Source organism: Passer montanus, unplaced genomic scaffold (assembly GCF_014805655.1).
Source record: "Passer montanus isolate IOZ18808 unplaced genomic scaffold, ASM1480565v1 scaffold14, whole genome shotgun sequence".
Lineage (NCBI taxonomy): Eukaryota > Metazoa > Chordata > Aves > Passeriformes > Passeridae > Passer > Passer montanus.
Genome location: NW_024360941.1, coordinates 14,928,100 through 14,949,739, shown reverse-complemented (window position 1 = coordinate 14,949,739; position 21,640 = coordinate 14,928,100). Strand labels below are relative to the sequence as shown.

The following is a 21,640-nucleotide window of genomic DNA, read 5'->3' as shown; positions in this document are numbered from 1 at the left end:
AGTCTATCAAATGATGAAGTAAAAAGAATTTAGTCTACTATATAAGCTATTAGTGTCTTGCTCTGAGCCAGGTACTGAGCTGCATCCTATTTAATAGTAAAAACATGCTGCCTACTGAAGAAAAAATGTGTCCATATGACTTCCTGAGGATTTAATCACCTGTTGTCAAAAAACAGCTGATATTTTCTTGATTTCTTGCATTAATATCTTGCAACACAGACTTCTTAGAAAGCAGGTTTAAGAAGCAGCTAATAAATTCTGTTAGGTACATAACAGGAGCTGACATTTACCCTGGGTTGTGGAGAATGAACACCATCATCACATTCACTTTAGTACTTGATCCGCCAAAACTTAGGGAATGAAATAATTTTTTATTTAAAACTGTATAAAAAGTTTGACTCCAATCCTAAGAATTTTTGTATACCAAATAATTGGTATGGAGGAGTTGTTCCAGCAAGGTCATTTCTTCCCTGGTGTTGGAAGTACATTTTCAGTCATCCTGAAAATGCGTATCAAGTGAACGTCCTTCATTTATGTGTGGTATGACTCTTGGACATGCTGTCATGGCTCTGAGGTTGTCCATGGTCCCTCATGGAAGAAATGAAAGGCATGGAAAGTCATCAGGGAACTGCAGTGATTGTTACTAGACCCATTAGGAATGGCATTGCACTGTCAAGGCAGATTATAAAACTAGTAGGTGTGCAGATACCAACAGATGGGCCCATAGCTGGTACCAAAAAGTTCCCGAAAGTTCAGTTTGGTTCATGAGGGAAATTTAAAAACCTCCTGGCCCTGACATTCTGGTTTTGTGTTCAGTGATGAAGACAGCGTTCCAGATATAGGTACATCTGCAAACTTGATGATGATGTAAAGTGTTAGAGGTGTTGAAAATGTGGGTGTCAGATGAACAGAGTTAAAGAGATGAGTGAAGGAAACTCAGTGTCTGCAATTTTCACTGTTCTGTGTATGATATTTTAATAGAATATAAAAACCCCTCATTTCTAACCCTTTGTTCAAAATGTAAAATATTGCATTTCTGCACACAGTGTCTGCAATTTTCACTGTTCTGTATATGATATTTTAATAGAATATAAACCCCTCATTTCTAACCCTTTGTTCAAAATGTAAAATATTGCATTTCTGCACTGTTTAATCCATCAGGTCTTTCAACAAAACAACAGCTTCTGGAAAAGACTAAATTACTTACCTTCAGTTACTTTACTGTCTTCTTTGAAGAGTGTGTACATTTTATTGGAACTTTGTCATTCATATTACTCTGAATATCAAACATAGACTGTGACTGTTCTAAAGATGTTAAAAGTGGGTGGATTTTCCCATCAGTTTAGCTTGATAAACATCTTGTGCTCTCTCTAAATTATTTTCTTCTTTTAAGAAGACAGGGTCTGAGAGTTGTGTTTGCAGTCAGATTACTTCACTCTGTGGGGTTTGGGGGTTTTGTTTGGTGTTGTTTTTTTCTTTTTGGAGGCATCCATTTTGGAACATGGCTTTTTAAAGAGAGACTACTTTCAGAAGAGGTTATGTTCCAAAGAGCAAGTCTAAAGTCACATAAAGGGGCTCCTGGAAGTTGGTTTTGTCTCACTTGGATTCATGCACTTTCAGAAGGGTAGTAAGAACTACTAATTCTGTGGTATGAGCATAAGCACCAGATTGGTTGTACCTTTAGCTCTGAGATATTTCTATGTGGCAGTTCAAACTTTCTGGAGTAGTAACAAAAAAGATAGATTACTGTCTACATATATGTCACATACAGTTGCTGGAGTAAGAGCCTGCATATAAAAAGTTATTTTAGCTACTTCACATGTAACTTCATTACATTATTGTCAATATAGTAATTATATTCCTAGGGATTGAATGAATACTTTTAATAGAGGTGCTGAAGTCACCAAAACAAAACCAAGTAATTCCATCTCAAATATGAAAAATACAGCCAGCAGCCCCTGCCAATGCATTAGAATTAGAATTAGAATTTCTGTCCCACTGAAGGATCTGTTCAATATCCTGTATCCTATAATCCCTCATATTTCACCAGAGGACTGATTACTGAAAGTGCCAGATGTAGTTTACGCTAATGTAATAGAGAATTATTTTTTTAATTATGTTGGTATCTGGAATTAAAAATAGCTTGTGTCATTTTATAAACTGGTGGCCTGCTTGCTGTGTAGTCAGTACTTATCACCGTCATCCTGAAGTAGATTAATAACATACCTGTGAACAGTCTTTATCAGGTTCCTCTTCAGGGTGGGATTTTTATTCTGTTAGTCACTTTCCCCTTCAAGTTGATGAGACTTGGTGCAACAACATAATTTTTAAGTATTCTTAGATTGTAATAATGTGTTTTGTGATTAATATTCTGTTCCAGTTTAAGAACAAGCTGTTGTTGGAAGGAAGATGCATTCTTCCAAGTATCAGCCCTGTTGGCCAGCTGCTCCTGTCTGCTCCTCTATGGATGTGCTCAGAAAACAAACTGACAGATGATTTGCTGTCTCCATGTCACTGCTTGAAACACAAAACTAAACATACTACTTCTGAACCATATAAAGGATGTTTCAACTTAAAATTACTGGGTTTGAATGGTGAAGGATGATTGAGTACTAGAAAGTGGTAAAAAAGTCTATGTTTACTATTGTAAAAATTCGATGGCTGGTTTTACTTTGATATTCAGCACAAGAAAAATGTGAACTCCTTACTATCAGTTCATGTTCTTGGCTTGGTTTTGAAAATTCACCTTTTAATTCAAATTGTTGTAAGTAGTTGACTTTAAAATCAAATTTTTGCACTACTGGCTTTATGAATTGGGAGAACAGCCAGTGTGGATTAGGAATAGTTTAGTGGCTTGGTGGACTGTATTTTCTTTTGAGCCCTTGATAAGCAATTTTTGAAGAAAACCTAAGTGAAGTGTCTGACTGGTTTTAGAACATTTTTTTGAAAATATTATTGTAAAAGCTTTGTCTTCCCAAAGGTCTGCAGTACAGGTAGTTGGAAAAGTTGCTGAGAGAGAAAACAATCCTTTGGGTAACTGAATGCTACAGTGGGCCACTGCTCAGTGATGTGATGAAAAGCCTGTGTTCAGGGGGGTAATACATAAATGAAACTGGCCAGTTGGGGATTTTGATGGAAGCTTCACAGAACAGTCCTATGAAATGGGATTTCATTGTCCCATTTGGAGCTCTTACCCCTTTGGGAAGCAAATGTTGGCCCTGAACTTTGATCCAAAAGGCTTTTTACTAACCTGTGTTAGTTACTGAGGGCCCCTGTCTTTCAAGCTCCTATTTCATATTAATATTTGTCTCAGATTTCTTTTTTCACTTTTTCTTCAAGACACTGCCTTTCTTACTGCATAACTTAATACCATGTGCAGTCAAGGTGACTTACTGGTATAACTTATGATATTTGCATTTACAGGACAATGGACTTTTGATTGCAATACCAAAAAGCCAAGCTGCTGCACATAGGAAATCCCATTCAATGAAGTTAGGAGCTAGCAGCTTTTTTAGGATCAGAGTTTACTGACCAGAATAAAAGATGCATTTTTGGCTTTCAAAGTCAAGGAAGTTTCAGCAACACAACTCTAATTGTCTTGTGCCTTTTGTATACACTACATTTAAGGTATCACTGTTTACATTTAAATGCAAATTTCTCTTCTGAAAACAACTTTAGGAGGAACTTAATTATACTTTCTAGGGGGCTAGATAAAAAGCGAAGTCAAAAAAGAAAGGTGAAACCTCAGACTGTGCTGAGTTTGGTTGAAACAGTGAAGTACTTCTATTATCAAACCTGAATTACTTAGTAGGTTGGTTCACAGTGTAAAGATGCCAGTCACTTGTTTAGGAAACTGGCAGCAGGACTAAGTGATGTAATTCTGAAAGCAAAATATACTATCATTAACTCTTCTACCAGCAGGTAACTTCAAAATTTGTCTTTCTTGGGTTTGCAACTTAAGTGATAGCTGGTGTAGCAAAATGTGGCTTTTTTTTTTTCCTCTAGTGAGGGAAAATGTATTTCTTTTATTTTTTTCTTTTAAATCTAAAAATTTTACCAGCCTGAAAACATCTGTTTATTGCCAGAAGTGCCAGAGTGTGAATCCCTTGATATAGAACACCTTTTTTAAACTAGCATGAAGGTAGCATACAGTTTACATTATGCCTGCAGAGATCTAGTTACCAAAAGATTTTTTGCAGCTCTTTATTCGGTGTTGTTCTGTCAGCTTACCTCATATTCGTGTTTGTTTAAAGGCGAACTTGTCAAGGGATAAGGGGGAGAGGGAAAATATATTTTTTAACACTTCAGGTTCTCTATCTGTAGAGTCTTGTTTTTTATGCAGTTAGTCACAGGGTGGTTTGTCATGGAGCATGCATTAAAAAATACTAAGTAGAAAGTTCAAATTCAGCTTCAGTGTGTCTTGCACCATATTTTTATGTAAAGACAAAAGATTTCCTCCCCAGCAAAACACATCATGGAAATGGATCTAATGTCGGTTTCTGTATGTCCAGGGCTCTGAGATCTCTGAGTAAGGCTGGGGAATCAATGTAGAGAAAGGACAGGGATAAGGGATCAAGAAATGCCTGGCTTCTCCATGTCTCAGGAGTCACACTTGGAAAGCACAATAGCCCTTAATATTCTGCAGTTTTGTTGCAGCCAGAGACTGTCCCCCTCACAGAAAACTGATGGAGGCATGGGAAACAGACACTGATGGAGGGAGAAGAAAGGGAAAGGAAGGATGGTAGCAAAGATGTGAACATTGAGCAGAGCTGAGCCAGGGTCTGTAGCTACATCTGCTCTCTGGATGGGCATGATCTGTGTCTCCGTGAAGAGCACTGTCAGCAGGCTTTGAGGGTTCCTGGCAGTTCTCACTGTGTAGAGTATGGACAAAATCAAGTTAATCATGCTCCAAAGTATAATTTCTGATTATATGACTGTACTCTTGGCTTTAAACTCTCTAATACTTTCTATAACAAAGTGAAAATTCTCTTTTTGACATACTGACCATTGTCAGTGTTACAATGCATGCAGGAGAATTTGTGAAGAAGTCAGGGTAGCAAGGGTGCAATGTTGTTTGTCTGCATACACTGATTCTCCTGTCCTTTATATTCTTGCTAGGCACTTTACTACAGCCTTTTGTGTAATTTCTGTATTTTTTTTAAGGAGTGCTTTTTACCTACTGTACAGTTACTAATCTACTTTTTTGCTAAAAAGAAAATATCCCTGATACTTGTCTAGAGGGAGGACTGCGTTTCAAGCTTTAGTGGAAACTGGATGAGTTCTGCAGACTCCTCAGATGGGCCTGAGTCCCAAATGACAACAGAGTTAAATTTATTTTGTATATATGTAAACAGTCATATGAACCATAGCTCCCTACATGTGTAAAAAATGTCTTTTATTTGTAGGTTAGAACAAATCCAAAACATCTGCACCAGAAGTAGTCCACACATATTCTGTATCAGTAGATGTACTGGTGATGGAGTACTCAAAGTCTTCACAGAGAACTATTTTTGTTAGGAAAATGGAACACAATCTTTGTGAGCAGTTAAGACAGAGCTGCTGTTATGCACTTTAATTCTTTGACTTGAGAGAAAAAACTCTGTCCAGTTCAGGTTACAGACTGAAAGTTCTTTAGCAGACTATGGCTGGGAAGGTAATGAATGAAACACAAAATCACAGAGTAGCAGAGGTTGGAAGGGACCACCATTGGGGTTATCTGGTCCCTGCTCAATCAGAATCATCCTAGAGCACATTGCACAGTATGAAATACAGATGCTTCTTGAGTATCTCTTGTGAGCGACACTCCAGAAAGGAGTTTCAGTGTGTGGAATGCTGTAGCTGTTTTTCATCATTTGGACTGAAACCTAATTTCCCTTAAAATAAACATCTGACTATGTAAGGAAAGGTATGTTGCTATTCTCTGTATTTATTATTTTATTTGATGATTCCTTACCTTTTGAAGAATGCACAAAAGAAAACTACCAAAACACTTCCTATCTGTTTTCTTCAATTAATTTTTTAATCAACTGAGAGTTCTTCCCCTGGTTCGGTTGACTGGTGTGTGGAGGGGTGGGGGGAAATATATTTCTACATAAATTTAGTGTATAACTTTGCCACATGTTAATGTGTTGCTCACATAAATAAATGCTTCCTGTCCAGCATGCCATGTACGTAGTAGTCATTGACACAATACTACCAGTTTTACTGATTCCCTTCACCAGGAATCTCAGACTTTTATCAGTGTATTTCCCTTCTCAAGGGTTCACCTCACAATGCACTGACACTGGAACAGGTTGAGAGGGAACCAGTTGTTTTATCATCTCTCATGGGTGAAAACACTCTATGCCTTTATGCTGGCAGAGCAGACAGAGCTGTCCTCCTTTTTGAGTACTGTTGATGGTCAAAAAGGTGGAATTTTGTTCCCCATAAAAGGGCAGTGGGGGGAGGGGAGGTGGGGTTGTCTTAAACCCCCTACACTTTATAGAAGTGAAAAAGTACAAGATAGCTGCTAACCAGGATTGTCACCCAACAGTGTCACCACAATGCAGCTTTGCTTCATGAGGGTTCTCCATTCCCTGCCAGGCCAGATTCTTCAAAGTTACCTGACTTTCCCCTCTTTCCCAACAGTCTTCCTTAAGAAAGTGCTGGATCTACCTCCTGTGCAGAGAGGAGTGAGACTGTCTGCTCAGGGACCTCTAAAACTGCAGGAACAGTTACATAAAGATGAAAGCAGCTTTTACCTCTTCAGACATAATGGTACAGTATATGGTCCAAGCTCATCCTGTTTTTAAAACCCTTCCAAAAATATTGGTATTGAACCATACACAAACATTCTCATCCAAAACAAGATTAAAAAAAAAGAATGTGCTGCTATGCAGTAGGGGTGATGGGATGTCTCTATTGCTACTTCACTTCCATCTATCACCTCCTTATCAGTGACCTTGTAGTAGGATGGGAAAAGCAGCAGCCTCTGGGATGAAACTTTAAGCAAGTGACATCTGACATAACCTAAGGAAAGCCTTGCCATGTTCCCTCAGCAGTTTTTCAATTGCTCCTTCTTTCAATTTTGTATCATCTTTTTTTCTCTCTTCTCTTTCCCTTCCCTAGAAGTCCAGACTGAAAATGTTAAATGTGAAATGTACAATCACTACTTAGGGTCTTTATTATTCTCCCTACTAAAGTTGATTCTAGATAGGTAATTCCTTCATTTCTCCAATTTGTCACTCATCACTGAAATACAGTAACTCAGTCATTCTGAAATCCAGTATTTGAGGCATTGATCACATCCTTCATCCTACATCACTTTAATCTCAAGCAGATGGTCCCAATAGTTTTGAGTGCAGCAGTTGGAAGATGTGCCATGAGCCATCTCCCCTCTCTTCCCCCTCTGCATGCTCACAGTTTAACTGATTGGCATAACTGGAACAGACCCAGCACTTCCTGACAGTCATCACTTTATGAAGTCACTTTCTTTTTTTTTTAATCTGAAAATAGAATAATTCTTAGTTCACTTAAGAAAGAGCTTCTGTTATAAAGGCAAAAATAGACAACACACACTGTTACAGCCTGAACAACAGGAACTTACTTCCAGTTATTTTATCCATCACATCGAGAGATTTAACTGGCCAGTATTTCAAATAGATACAATAGTAAAAATCAGCAGCTTCATATAAAACACTATCATAGATACTGCACCTACTCCCACGAGCATGCAGAGGGACAAGAATGAAGGAAACAGGGAGCTTGCCAAGCTCAGTTATTATATGATGAGAAGTAAAGAAAGGGTATTGCCAATACCACCTCAGCTCTGCTTCGCTGTCCGACAAAAAATAAAGCACATTTAACACACCTTAAAAAGTTCATCTGCTGCCAACTTCTACCTGGTACACAGAGAAGGGAAAAGACTTCCATTCCCCTTTCTCCAGTTCTCCCTCACATTATCCAACACAGTTAACTGAGGCAAGTGTCTTAGGAGCACAGGAAAGAGCACTCTTGGACAAGACAATTGTCCAACAGAGGCGGGAACTAATTTCTCATCTGTGCTGGCAGAAGAAGGACAACACCAGCCTCTGCAGAAATCAGATCTTCACAGTTGGCATGAATGTGCAGATTTATTCCCAACCCAAGACTGCTAAAATAATGCAGAACCATCCTCATTTCACTACCTGTGTGAGGTAGTGCAAGAGGGAAATCGATAGAAAATAAGCACCCTCATGGAAGAGGAAATAAAACAATCTCCCATGAACCAATCAAGGTGCACTAAACATAAGATATACCAGGAAAATAACTTCGTGGTATGAACAGGAAAGTACACAGAGATAACTGATTTTACTCTATGTAAAAATTGGGATTTATTCTTTGTGAGATTTTGTTCAAACTCAACAATTTAAAGTAGTTAGACAAATACCCACAATTCTACTGGAGGCTTTTGGCTTTCTTTGTCATCATTGACATGGTGGCATAAAATAAAAACCTTGAGAAGTCTGTTTTATTTAAAATTTTGCTTAATTATTTTACAGGTCAATAAACTGCAATGGATCCAGACCACCCTAAATCCATTGACATGTGATTATTAAACTACCAGCAAAGGTCTAAAGTCTGCTTCAGTATAGGAGTGTTTTCTTTCAGTGCATCTTGTTTAAGTGAGTTATTAGTTAATTCAAGGTTGAAAAACCAATTGGGAGTTTAAAACAGAACTTTTTTATGTCCAGTTTGTTTTTACATTCCTAATCTGATCTTCCTCCACCAAGGAAAAGTCTTCCTTATTCCAGACAATGTCACGTGTCCTGCTTCCACCTTTCCGTGTTTTGAGCTGAATCAGAAGCACCTTGTTCATGAATGCAAGCTTCCTGCTAATTTTCTTGGATTTTCAAAGTAAGGGAATGATGCATTCTTGAGCATGGAGGAACCAGTCAGATAAGGTAAGAGAAATTTCTTGGATTTCAAGAGTTTATAGGTCATCAGGAAATTCATGTGGGAAAAAGCCTTAAATACTGTGTTCCAGACCTATTTTCCTCCACTTCAAGGATGCTTCTTGCCTAATTTCAATGAGTAAAGGAACTAAATGCTTAAAATAAAAACTATATATATTTAAAAAAATAGTGACAGAGAACATAAGGTTCCTGGAACACTCATCTGACTCCAGAAGCCAAAAATACAAGTGGATTAAAAATAGAAAGATCAAATATAACGGGTTTTGATATTGCATTTCTTCTGACAAACCTACTCAACAACAGTGTATTTTAAATGGATTGGGAAAAGCGGAGGCCTAGAAAGAAAATTCTTGTCTCTGAACAAAAAGGTGCATGTCTAGACAGCTGGAACTGTGCCTGCACATTAATTTTTGCAAAAGCAATTAAAGCTGGCCACTTTGGAAACAGATTTTAGCTCTGAAGTTTACAAGTAATGGTCCTACACATAGGAAATTACTTTTTTCATAATCTCTACAATTCACAATTTAAATCACTCCTTAATGGAAACTAAATCTAATTTTGCCAAGGAAATGAATGATGCACAGATGTCTCCCCAGTTGCAATCAGCTCTCAACCGACAGTGATCAGACCAAGCGTTCTGTCACAGAATAAAGCATAATCTGTTTTATTCTGACCTGTGGCTTTTGAGAAATGCTTTTGTTACTGAAAAGAAAAACTCAAGAGTAGAATTCTTTGAAGTCAAATACTGGTCTAGTGGAAGGTGCCCCTCTCATGACAGGGGGGTTGGAACTAGATTATCTTTAAGGTTCCTTTCAACCCAAACCATTCCATGATTCTATGACAGGAAGCAAAGAAAAGCACAGCACAGCATATGGGATGCTCAGCAGTTACTTCAAAAGCAAATCCCCATCGGCACTAGAACTTTTACTGTAGGCACACATTCAGAAGGCTCTAAAAACTTCCTTTGATCCTCGATTAAAAACCTACTTCAAAACAAAAACCCATTAAAGTCCTTCGAAGAGTCACTCTGCTCAAGTTAACCAGATAGCTGTATCCATATGCTTTAGGCAAAGCTACAACTTTAAAGCAAATGCATCAAACTTCAGGGGCTCTTCATTCCATGTCTATGCAAACCCTGGAGGCCATAGTAAGAATTCATCCTGGTTTCACTATCACGCTCTTAAAGCCAAAGACAACTGAAGTTAAAACAAGTCACCATCATCTAATGCATAATGGTATAAAAGCACTAATGGGATCAGGATGCCTCAGAAGTAAATTGCAATCACCCCTCTTCCAACTCAGGACAGCAGGAATTAAATGACTGGAAACCCATGAACACAACTTTCTCTGAATGTGAAATCAGTCAGGAGCAGTGAGTTAGATCCCTCTATATCAGAATGTAGAAAAGGACTATCATACCTAACAAAACAGAGCTGAACTGACTACATAATCACATTCCAGGAAAAATTTTGCAACAAAACCACCAGTCTGTTGTTATGTAAGAAAACATTTCTTAGGCCTTTATTTACAAAAGCTTTAAAAACAAATACCCTCTGTTATTCAAATTACTTGTTTAAAAAGGACCGCCCAGTTACATCATCATAATTCAATGAGAAAAAGGTGTTTGATTTTTTTGCTTTTAAGTACAAGATAAAACAGAATAATTGGCAAACATTTGGAGATTTTTCTGCCATTGATTTCCGTGTCGAACACACGTACGCGCGCACACGCACAGACACACAATGTCACGCATTCCATCATTCCAGGCTAGTATTTAGCTATTCAATACCAAAAATCCTTCCTGCACAACTGCTCTGTATACATGCTATGCAGAGTTAAGAACATACTTTAGGGTCCTTGAAAACAATATATCTAAAATATATTGTAAGATATACTCAAAAATAAACTAGCATTACACTCCTCAGGTAACTTTATTCGCTGGAAGTTATTTATATTTTGTTGTCTTACAACAAATATCTGTAACATCTGTCTTTGTAACAACTACAAAAAGGCATGATTTAATTGTCCTTCTAATTCAATAATTCAATTAAATAGTCTTTTTCAGATCTTTGGGGTTCATCTTCAACTAAACTGACTTACAAAACTCATGAAATCCAGTACATAATAAATATGACTTCATAAAAAATATCTGAGGTGTACATCACTAGGATAAAAGCCACGAGGTTAATCAAGGGAAATGTGCCATTACTAGACTCCTACTTTTCCATTATCCTTCAACTCTCAGCTTAATGGCAAAAACGCTAAAGTCATAGCTGTTCTTCTCCTGAAGGGTGTAAAGCTGTTTTTTCAAGCCTCTTTCCCCCATCACAGAGCAGTTTTAACGCAGCAGGCCAACCAGCAGTTGACATGTGCAGGATGTGTTGGAAGATGACCAAACACTAGTAAAGTAAGAGCAATTACTATCATTTCAGTAGTTTGTTTTGCTTTAACAAACAGAGATTATGCAGCAAATAAGTCCCGTTGTGTGGGTTGAGATACCAAGAAAATACAGCTTGAAGCTGCTAACTTGGCAGATGATTGTTTTCTAGCTGAGGGCAAAAGAAAAAACCAAAACAAACTTCAAATAAAACAGAGTATCTGAGTCAGAGTCGCTCTCTAAAGTGCAAATCTGATGGTCCACAATCTTGAATAGCTAAAACGCCTGTATACTGGAAAGAACAGACATGAAGGGGGAAGTTAGTTATAATCAGAGCCAATTAATTTAGAGAAGGGAGGGGAAAGACAAAAAACTGGAAGAACGATGTAGGCAAGTTTACCAGAATATTCATTATGATTCAACTTTCCCCTTCTCTCTGCCACACTGATCCTATACATGCTTCTTTACAAACGGGCTTTTTAAGAGGCCAAAATGTAACCCAGAAAATTTTACGTATCAATATTAAGATCAAAATCTGTGATAGGAACAGTCAAGTTTAGTACATAGAAAGGCAGAAAAGAAAATGTGCTGAGAAAGGGGGGAAAAAAGCCTTAATTGTCCAAGGGGTTCAACCAGAGATAAAACCTATATACAAGCATGTGGAGGTCAAAAAGACGGCCTTTCATTTCATGTCATGACTGTTTGTTGGCTTCTTCTTCATAAGCGTTTCCTGTGCCATTCTGTACATAAGATGACCCCGAACCAAGACCATATAAGTGGCCACAATATTTGGCATCGTCAATGTGATCTTCAAAGAACATCTAAAAAGTGAAGAGACATGAATTACTGCAAAAGAAAAGGTTCTGTTTCAACAGAACTGTAGAAAGAAAGGCTTTAAATTACTTTCTTTTTAAATAAGATATCAAATCCCAAGGTGCAAAAGATGATATAATTAGTATAATAAGACACTTCATCTCAATACTTTATCACAATGTGCTGTATTACACAATTATTTAAATCTGTCAAGAAATACAATCAGTCTTCCTGTGCACCTCTCCCAATTAAATGGCCAAATGCAATGTTTTCACAATTTTGTATTATTAGTCATCACTCACATATCTGCAAGAGCAACAAAGATATTTCTCCATCTGATTTCTGTGGTGCTTCTTACAACAGGCATATGCTTAGCATCCATCATCAGTGCCTGTTCCCTTACCTCTCCTCAGTGTGGAGTTTTCACCATACTCTATCTCAGAATAGAGACATCCTGATTTATATTGGGGGTAGGGAAGACGATCCGGGGTTTAGAGAAATGCAGAGAGATGCATTTTCAGCTCCTCACAGAGGGGAACTTCATTTAATCAGGAACAGCAACATTTTGTACCAAGACTGCATTTACATATTACAAGTCTAAATTACAAATGGAACCTTTCAGTGAAAGGCAAAATAAAGCCCATCATATTCTGATACTCTGCCTTTCAGATGGGTTTTCAAGCAGAAAATCACAAATTATCTTGCAAAAATAAGAAAACACACAGACACAAACATTTTTCACCCTAAAACCTTCCCAGCAATCCTGGGCACCCCAGTGGTTCACATTCTGAGTCATCATCAATACCAGAAATCTAAGACAGGCAGAAATATGCAGGAACAGAATGGATGCAATACACAATCTAAACAGAGACCTGAGTTTGACCACACAGGTCAAAATTTCTCCCTTCAAGCTTTGCTTTTAGCAGCACAGTCAGGATGGAAAATTCTGTACTGTAGGAATCAGAGACTTTAATTAAAAGTTTTGCAGCCCCCAGCAGTTCTTAATGAAATAAAACAGTAGGTTTTGATAGGAAAAGCCCAAAATATCTGTTGGCTTAATTAAGCAAGTGTGTTGCACTAAAAAACCCTCAGAGATTTCTACTTCTGGTAAAAGTTTTTAGTAAATAAATTCAACCAGCTAGTTTTCCATGTAACACAAACTGCATCTCATTAAAGAAACTATCATGAGTTTGGACGTTTACTCTAGAAAACTAACTTGAAAAGCTGTATCTTAAGCAGGATTATTATATGCTTCACTTTGTTTGCTTTGGATCTTCAAATTCAAGAGTGAAGTTTCACAATACTGGGCAGACAGCAGGTAGCTGCACTGGCCTTGGATCATACCAGAAACGTAATCCTTTTTATTGCATCTGTAGCCATGACCTGCTTGAAACTGCAACAGTTCCAGCAGAAGCAGAACAGGGTGCTAGGATGAGCAAGCCAGCTTCAACAATCATTCTTTATTATTCAGCTGCTGTGTCACTAATATTTGTCACAATCTCGTGGTCATTTTCTCCTTCATACAGAAGGCTGGATTCCAGAAGGTAGACTTCGGCATATAGTACTTAACATGATTAAATGATGAGGTTTGATATTTCCATCTGTTTTGACATGGTAAATGACACTGAATTGCTGGAAGAATGCCATATTCTGATGCACTGGCATTTGTTCAGAGCAACTGTTTTCCAGAAGAGGCCTGTTCGACATTTGATTGTTCTGCTAATGCAAAATATCCTAATATTTTCCTGTTATATGCAGACAAGTAGGAAGGAAATGTGCAGCCTGTAAGACCTGACTGTCCTTGCTGTAAACCTTGAATTAACTGACCTTTAGAACCTTAATTAAACTGAGCTTCACTCAATAGCAAGGAAAAAGAAATGCATGGAAATTCTCCAAAGCAGCCCGGAAGTCATTATTTAATATAACTCTAGCCTGAAAGTTTAGCTAGAAGTGGTTCATCAACACTCTTCCCCACCTCTCAGCCTGCCACAGGCAGCAGAAAACACCAGCTGGATATTAAACTGAGCAAAAGCTCAAAAAAAGAAAATTGACTTGCGTACAGTCACCCATAAAGGAGTCTGCTTCAGCAGTTCATAAATCATTGCAGTACTCACCTAAAAAAAGGCACCCTGCAAAACAGGTGGGTAAATAGGACCCCAAAACAAAATTTCACAAAAAATCCAGAAGGCCTAGGCTGGAATTGGGAAGAAATATTCACTCACAGCAGTATATCAAGGAGTCAGTAAGGCTGGTCCACACTTACGCAGGGAAAAATACAGGTGGTCTCATTTTTTGTCAAGAAGGACTGACCCCTGAAGCCCTTCAGAGACTTCCTTAAAATACCACAGACATCAGAATCAGCAATTCCAAGTGACTATCACAACACATTACTGTCATGGAAATAAAAACAGTATGTCCACCTACTTCTCTCATTTTGAAAAAGGCCATTCCTGTGAGTAAAGAATCGGATCCTGCCTGATGCTGTGGTCCTATCCTTTCCAGCTCTAACTGCTCAGCCACTTCTTGTAACCCACCCTGGAAAACAAAACATTTTTGTTAAATGCTGGAAAGTTATAATCAAACATGGAACAGCTATATTTATGAAAATCTTTTATACAGGCCACACAACCTCAGGTATATTTTAATATCTGCACAGTAGCTGAAACAGTCATTATACTAGATAAAGGCATACCAGAAGAATCAAAGTATCCGTATCAAACAATATTAATATTCTCTGTCAGTACTGACTAAATGAAGTAGTATCTGCAACCAACAAAACTAGTACTCTTTATGTTCCAGCTTCTCCAGTAACCAGATGTCATTACTTAACAATTCCTTTAAGATGGCTGTTGCTACAATGCAATAAAAGGACAGACTACAAGGCTGCAGAGAACACACCAAAGCTGCAAATCTATCTTCTCTAAAAGGTGAAACTTCTCCAGTTTTGAAGGAAATTTTCTTTTCAATAAGCTTACGTGAAAAATTATTCCCTTAACTGCAAAGTGACTAAATAAACATCATTTTAGTGTCCTCTCCAAAACAGTAATAGCTTCTACATGAGAGCAAAGCTGTCAAAATTTAGTTTCCTTTTACACAGATAACACTGATCAGCTGAAGGACAGACATGTAATACTATAACCACAATCTTCTAATTCTGTGAGCATATGATTGTGCAATGATTTTTTTAGTAAGCTACAAAGCTACTGGCAAGACTAAGGCACATGCACATTCTTAAAGACCTAGAAAGATTAGAAAAAACAAAAAAACACATAACCTTTAGTGCTGCCATAAGCATTGAAAGGCAAAAATGTTGCACAGAGACAATGCTTTTAAATAAAGAATGCCTAGAGTTCACCTTCCTGTGCACTCTTAACTGTTTCACGTACAGGAAGTGAAGCAATAAGAGGCAAAAGCATAGCAGTCAAAATTAAAACTCATGGAGCTACAAAGGAGTCCAAACTGAAAATCAGATCAAACATTATTAAAATTCCTGTGAATCTTATGGCAACATGTCTGGGTCCTGTTTTTTGTTTAAAAAGATGAAAGCTTCAGTAATAACATTTCCCAAATAACACCTACAAACTAACAAGAAAACCTAGTACTGCTATTGCCAGTTTTATTCTGTCTTGAGCAGTAGAAAAACACCAAACAATACCTGATCACTGCCTCCACCATACTATCCTGACCTAGAAGTGTGCTCTTTCCCCATGCCCAGAAAATTACGTGACATGTCACAGAATAACCTCCATGTTAATAATCTCCATAACCCATCCTGGCTACTGCAAAAATTCACCCTGTCCTGGCTGGAACCAGGACATTATCCATCTCTTATTCTATGCTATCTATGTCATGTCCAAATCTTGCAACATCCAACAATATACATATATTCACACACACAAGTACAGGTATAATTTCTACACTCAATGCCTTCCCTCTGAGATGTGTGTTAATTAAGTCCATTACTGTGGTGTTTATTTATCCTAGATGTCTTCCAGGGAAGGGCTGTCAGCTCTCTGCAAGCTTCATCAGGAGCTCATGAGTGGTATATGTGGACCACTCCATACTCACTGGCCACAGTAGTTATGGCATCCAGGGGCAGTGGCATTCAGCAACCAGTATTATACAATTCAACATTAAAAACTGTTCTTACCCAAAAATCAAATCCCCTTGAAGTACAAATCACCATATTTTCCCCTCTGTGGGGAACGTGTACCCAGGTCCTTGAGTAGGAACAATCTCACAGATGGGTTTGCCTTTGCTTGACGTAGGGCTAATCCCAACTGTCTTCCCTAACATGTTGCTCATAAGGCACAACAGGGATTTATCCCCTTCTATGGTACGTGGAGGTTTTGATTGGGCAAGGCCAGCTCAGCTGGTGGACCCTCAGGTGTTAACTAAGCAGATGGCCTCTGCCTAATGTACAACCCAGGATCATAAAGTTCCACCATCGCTTTTTTCCCATGTTTTTTACAATCCATTGTACCATCTAATTTTCCCAGAGGCTGGTGCATGACAGGGAATATGATACACCCACTTCATACCGTGCTCTCTGGCCCAGGTGTCTATGTCTATTTTTGAAATCAGCACAGTCGACTTACACCACATGACACCAGTGGCATGATATGTGGAAGGGACTTTTCCTTCAAACACCCAGACCAGCACTGGTTGGGGTGCCAAAAGGAACTGTGCTTGGGTGCCAGTTGCTTCTGAGGCAGCTCAAGCCCCTCCATAAATACCAGGATCTCTTCTTCAAGTGGGGCATAGCAGGCCTCAGATCCTTTGCACCCCCAACTCCAGAACCCAGAGGTCAGCCTCAAGTTCCTCCAGGTACCTTCTGACAGAGGCTCCAGGAAGGCCATTCTCCCCAGCAGCCATGAAGAGCACACACTTCACACCTTGCCACCAGATTGTTCATCCAGTAACCCTTGGGCCAATCTCCCATGTGATTTGTTCAAAAGCTTGTTGTTGTTCAGGACTCCACTTTAAATCATTCTTCTCCCAGGTCAGTTGATAAAGAGGACTTATAACTTTACTGCAATCTGAGATATGCTTCCTCCAAAAACCCACAGCATCTAGGAAAGCCTGTGTTCCTTTCTTGCTGGTTGGTGGGGATCTAGCTACAATGTCGTTGACCACATCAACTGGAATCTAACGACATCCATCTTGTCATTTTCCTCTTAAAAGCCGAATATCCTGGGCAGATCCCTTGACCTGACTTTGCTTTATGATAAAACCAGCCTTCGGGATGATCTGGATTATTTTCTCCCCTTTCTCAAAAAACCTCCTTTGCCATGTTCCCCCATACAACAATGTACTGTAAGTCTTCTGGAGCCTCGTCCTTTTCCACTGCAGTCTGGACCAGTTCATGGCAAATGATGGGGCTTTGTTTCAACTCCTGGGGCAGTCAGTCCCAGGGGTAGTGGATGCTCCTCCAGGTGAAGGCAGACTGTGGCCTGCACTCTGCTGCCAAAGGAATGGGGAAAAAATGCATTAGCAATATCAGTGGTGGTGCCACTTTGCTGCCGTGGACTCCAGTTCATACTAAAGTTCTAGCATATCTGGTATAGTGACACATAATGGTGGTGTGACTTCATTCAGGCCATCGAAGTCCACTATCAATAGGCCATATAGGATTTTTAAAGGGTGAGAGGGTCTTGCTGACCACTCCCTGGCTCTCCAGTTGACAAATTATCTCATGGATGGAGGTCATGGAGTACCCGCTCAGTGCAGTTTTGTCGACAGTGCACTGCTGTGATAGAGATTGGTACCTGTTGTTCTTTGACCCTCAGCAGTCCCAAAGCAGAAGGCTCCTCTGAGAAACGAGGCAATTTATTCAGCTGTTTAATTTCCTGTCTCCACAGTAGCTATCCCAAAAGCCCAACAATGCCCTTTTGTGTCCTGCAGCATTCTATGTCAAGGATACACAGAGCCTCTGTGTATCTCAATAGCGAAGAATCTGGTCCATACTGGTGGGACATGGGACATCTCTCCAGTTTTCTCAAGTCTTTTGAATCGGTCTGCAGTCTTGGACAGTCTTTCCACACCAAGGCGCAGGATGGTAAGAAGGAAAAGAGATGATCTTCCTATTACTGGAGTCTGTCACATGAAGGACTGTTTTTTTCCTTTCATTGACATCAATGCCAAGGAGTTGGTGAATGACAATGGTGTGCTCCATACAAACTTCTGCCACATGGATTGTGTACAATGGACCTTATTTGGATCTACAGGAGACTTCCTGTTACATATCACCTCCAGCACAAAGATACCTAATTCTCTCAGGTATCGTTTTTCCATGGTGTTGAATCTGCTTGGGCACACCACTAGATCATCCATGAGAGAACACCCTTCTCTTGCACTTGACAGGAGTTGCCTCCAGAGGCTGGGAGTTTCTGTCCTCTTCCCAAATAACCACCAGGATGGTATCCCCACAGGGATACCAGATGCTTGGCTTCACTACCATCTAATTGCATATTGTGGGCCATGATATTCCAGCATCAGAGCAACCAGCTCATCTGGGGCTTTCCTAACGGGTGGCTGGAATCTTCACTTAGCTCACCCAGAGATAGGAACTGATTGATTATCTCAGGTCCTGCTTCTTCCTCCTTTGGTGAGAGCTCTACTTCCTCTTTATCCCTCACTATGCAAACTGATTTGGTCCTGGATTTCTTCTTCTGTCTAAGTGTGACTGTTACTGGCATGAGTTATTCTTCCAGTTCGGCTGCAGTTTGAGTGGTCACAGCACCTGTTGATCTGCTTTCTTCTTCTTCCCCTAAGGGTTCTGTCTAGCACTGGACTGTGTCCAGTAAAGAGTAGCCAGGGCCCAGCACACTTCAGTAAGTTGATTCTTTATGGAGCTGCCACAGCATTCTTCTTGCAAATATTCTGACACTTTATCAAGGTCCCGTAGTGATTCTATCAAAACATTGGAGGAGAGAATTTTCCCCAAAAATGGTCAATTTTATCCCACATTCCATGCTACTCATGACTGTCCTCCCTCAGACAGATCTCTGATTAACCTTCCTAGAAATCTCTGTCCTGATTCTAGACACAGTGTCGACTGTACTGACGCAAAACATGGTGTAGACCGTGTAGACTGAGACAAAGCTGACACAGGAGCAAGAACATGTTTTCTTTAACATCAAAAGGAAATTAAAAATTCTCAAAAGCTATCCTAACAGACATGAAGGAGAAAAAAGTAGTGAAAAGCTGGGGAAAGCTATCCTCCCCTGTTCTCACCACAGACTAGATATGATTAGGAATGCACTCCCAGAGATAGCACCCCAGGTAAGGGTAGGAGAGTAGCACTTAATACACTGAATATTCCAAATGATCCTCATTGCCCTTGATGTTATCAGGACATAAACATGACTCCAGTTCATACAATCAACGTATAGCAACAAAGCAATCCTGATCTGAAAAAGAACACCCTCATGGGCACATAGTACATCTATAGAAACATATACAGACTTAGGTAATACACTTACACAAACAGACCAAGCAACATTGTAACCACTGGCTCTGAATCTAATAGGACAAATGCTTAGATGAAATTTGTTTCCAATCCATTCTAAACAGATCTCAATCCTTCATGGCACACACTGGGTGCCAAGTAAGGCTATCATGGTTTAGGAATGATAGCCAATAAATTAATTCTCCAAGTGTTTCCACTAAACCAACTCCAAACTACACTCACTCAACTCGCCCCTCTCCCTGCCCTTTCCTGTGGCAGACTAGAGAGGAGAACTGGAGGCACAAAAAGTGAAGATCACAGGTTGAGATATGAGCCATTTACTGGAAAACAGCAGTGAGATAAGAAATCAAACAGAAATAGCAACATTAGAGTGTGCAGGAAGAGAAACATTGCTCACCAACAGAAACACCTGATTGCTCCCTCCACCACACTACCCTGACCTGGAAGCGAGCCCTTCCCCCATGCCCAGAAAATGATGTGAGGTGTCACAGAATAACCTCCATGTCCTAGCCACGCCCCATCCTGGGGGCAAATATCCACCCTGTCCTGAATGGAATCACAACAGAAAATTATTAGACCACTGAGATTCTCTTTCAGGTAAGAATTTTGCACTCCAGGTAAGTATACCTCACTCTTGGAGAAGGACAAATTCTTCCCACATTTTAAGAGTATCAACCTTCCAAGAAAAAGGCCACAGAATAATTTACATACTCACACCACAATGGTCAACAGCAAATCTACTTCAAACTCTCATTTCATGACACAGTCACAGAGCTTACTGTTTTGTACAAAACCCTGAATTAAAAGCAAGTTTCCAACAAGGTCTACTAATCTAAATTACTTAGGCTTGCCACTACTACCAAGAGGTTTGTAATTGTCTACATAAAAAGCCTTTTAGATTGTAAGCAAGAGTTTAACCTGTAATACATTAATATCTCAAGTCAACTCTCAATCTGCATGCCACTAAAGCCATAATAACAGACTGTAAATTCAGAGTACTTAATTCCACAAAAAAAATATCAAACAGATTTCCAGTTCTGAAGCCTATTTGTCTTTCCAATGCCAAGAATCTTTTTTGAGTGTGTGGGGGCAGAGAGTGGGGGACCTACAGTAGATCAGTGACTACCATACAAAAAAAACCTTAGACAAGTTAATAAAAGACAACTGCACAGCTGTTCAATTCACTGCAATTTAATAACGATCAAAGGTGACACACATTAGGAGACAGCACATGCATTTTAGAGTTACAACACTAAATGTTTAGTAAATTGTTTCAGGCAGCTTCTCTCAGTACAGTTCAAGTCCACCATCATTTCATCACTGGTAAATTTGGAGAGGTAAGATAGTCCATTTCCCTTCCCCTGCTGTCACTATCTGCAGATTAGGTGAGTGGATCAAAATTTACTGCAGGAAAGCTGACCTACATATTCAGCTCTGAAAAAAAAAAAAATCACCCTTGTTCTTATGGTTTGCCAAAATAAGACCTGTGAAGGTTTTTCTTGTCTTCCAAAAAAATCTTAACGTCTCTAAACAATGCAGGTTACACACAACTATGCCTTAATTATGCCAGAAACTACAATAACCTCTTTCCCAAGCCCACTGGGAATGTCACCTCTGAATAGTGACATGGAACATCAATTTGTCACCTTTCCTATGTCACTAAATTTGGAATATACATTCTGTTCTTGCAAAGTGTGTCACCAGATAGGCACCAGATGCTATACTTTGCTTCACTGGGAGTGTGAAAGTGAGGACTTTTTAGGGCAGGTTCCCCCCTACCCCTAATTTAAGACTCCTGAAATTTAGGAGCATTTAATTTTTACTCCTGGCCTCTTTGGAGAAGAAGTGTTTCTAAGATGTTCCCTAATACTTAGCCATTTGCCCAGATGATTATACCAGTAACAATTGTATATGAACACAGACAAGTATACTTTTCTTACTAACTGGGTGATCTACATTTTCAACATTAATTTGATTAACAAAGGATTCACACAATTTACTTTCCACAAAACTAGACTACTACTCAAAGTGACACACTCTGCTAGT

General features: G+C 39.2%; 2 protein-coding genes across 4 annotated transcripts in view; one reads left to right on the top strand and one right to left on the bottom strand.

Annotated features, from left to right (window-relative positions):
• ZDHHC2 (zinc finger DHHC-type palmitoyltransferase 2) overlaps window positions 1–4,686 on the top strand; it is a 34,048-nt gene extending 29,362 nt beyond the window's left edge. For all 3 annotated transcript variants that reach the window (XM_039700074.1, XM_039700075.1, XM_039700076.1), the window contains one exon: window positions 2,381–4,686. The gene's annotated coding sequence lies outside the window, so the exon portion shown is untranslated. The remainder of the gene's footprint in view (window positions 1–2,380) is intronic.
• A 5,736-nt stretch (window positions 4,687–10,422) lies between these two features.
• The window catches only part of CNOT7 (CCR4-NOT transcription complex subunit 7), a 22,270-nt gene continuing 11,052 nt past the window's right edge, over window positions 10,423–21,640 (bottom strand). The window contains exons 6-7 of the mRNA XM_039700077.1: window positions 14,548–14,658; window positions 10,423–12,131 (exon numbers count right to left, since the gene is read on the bottom strand). Coding sequence (XP_039556011.1) covers window positions 12,003–12,131; window positions 14,548–14,658 — 240 coding nt within the window. The 3' untranslated portion in view covers window positions 10,423–12,002. The remainder of the gene's footprint in view (window positions 12,132–14,547; window positions 14,659–21,640) is intronic.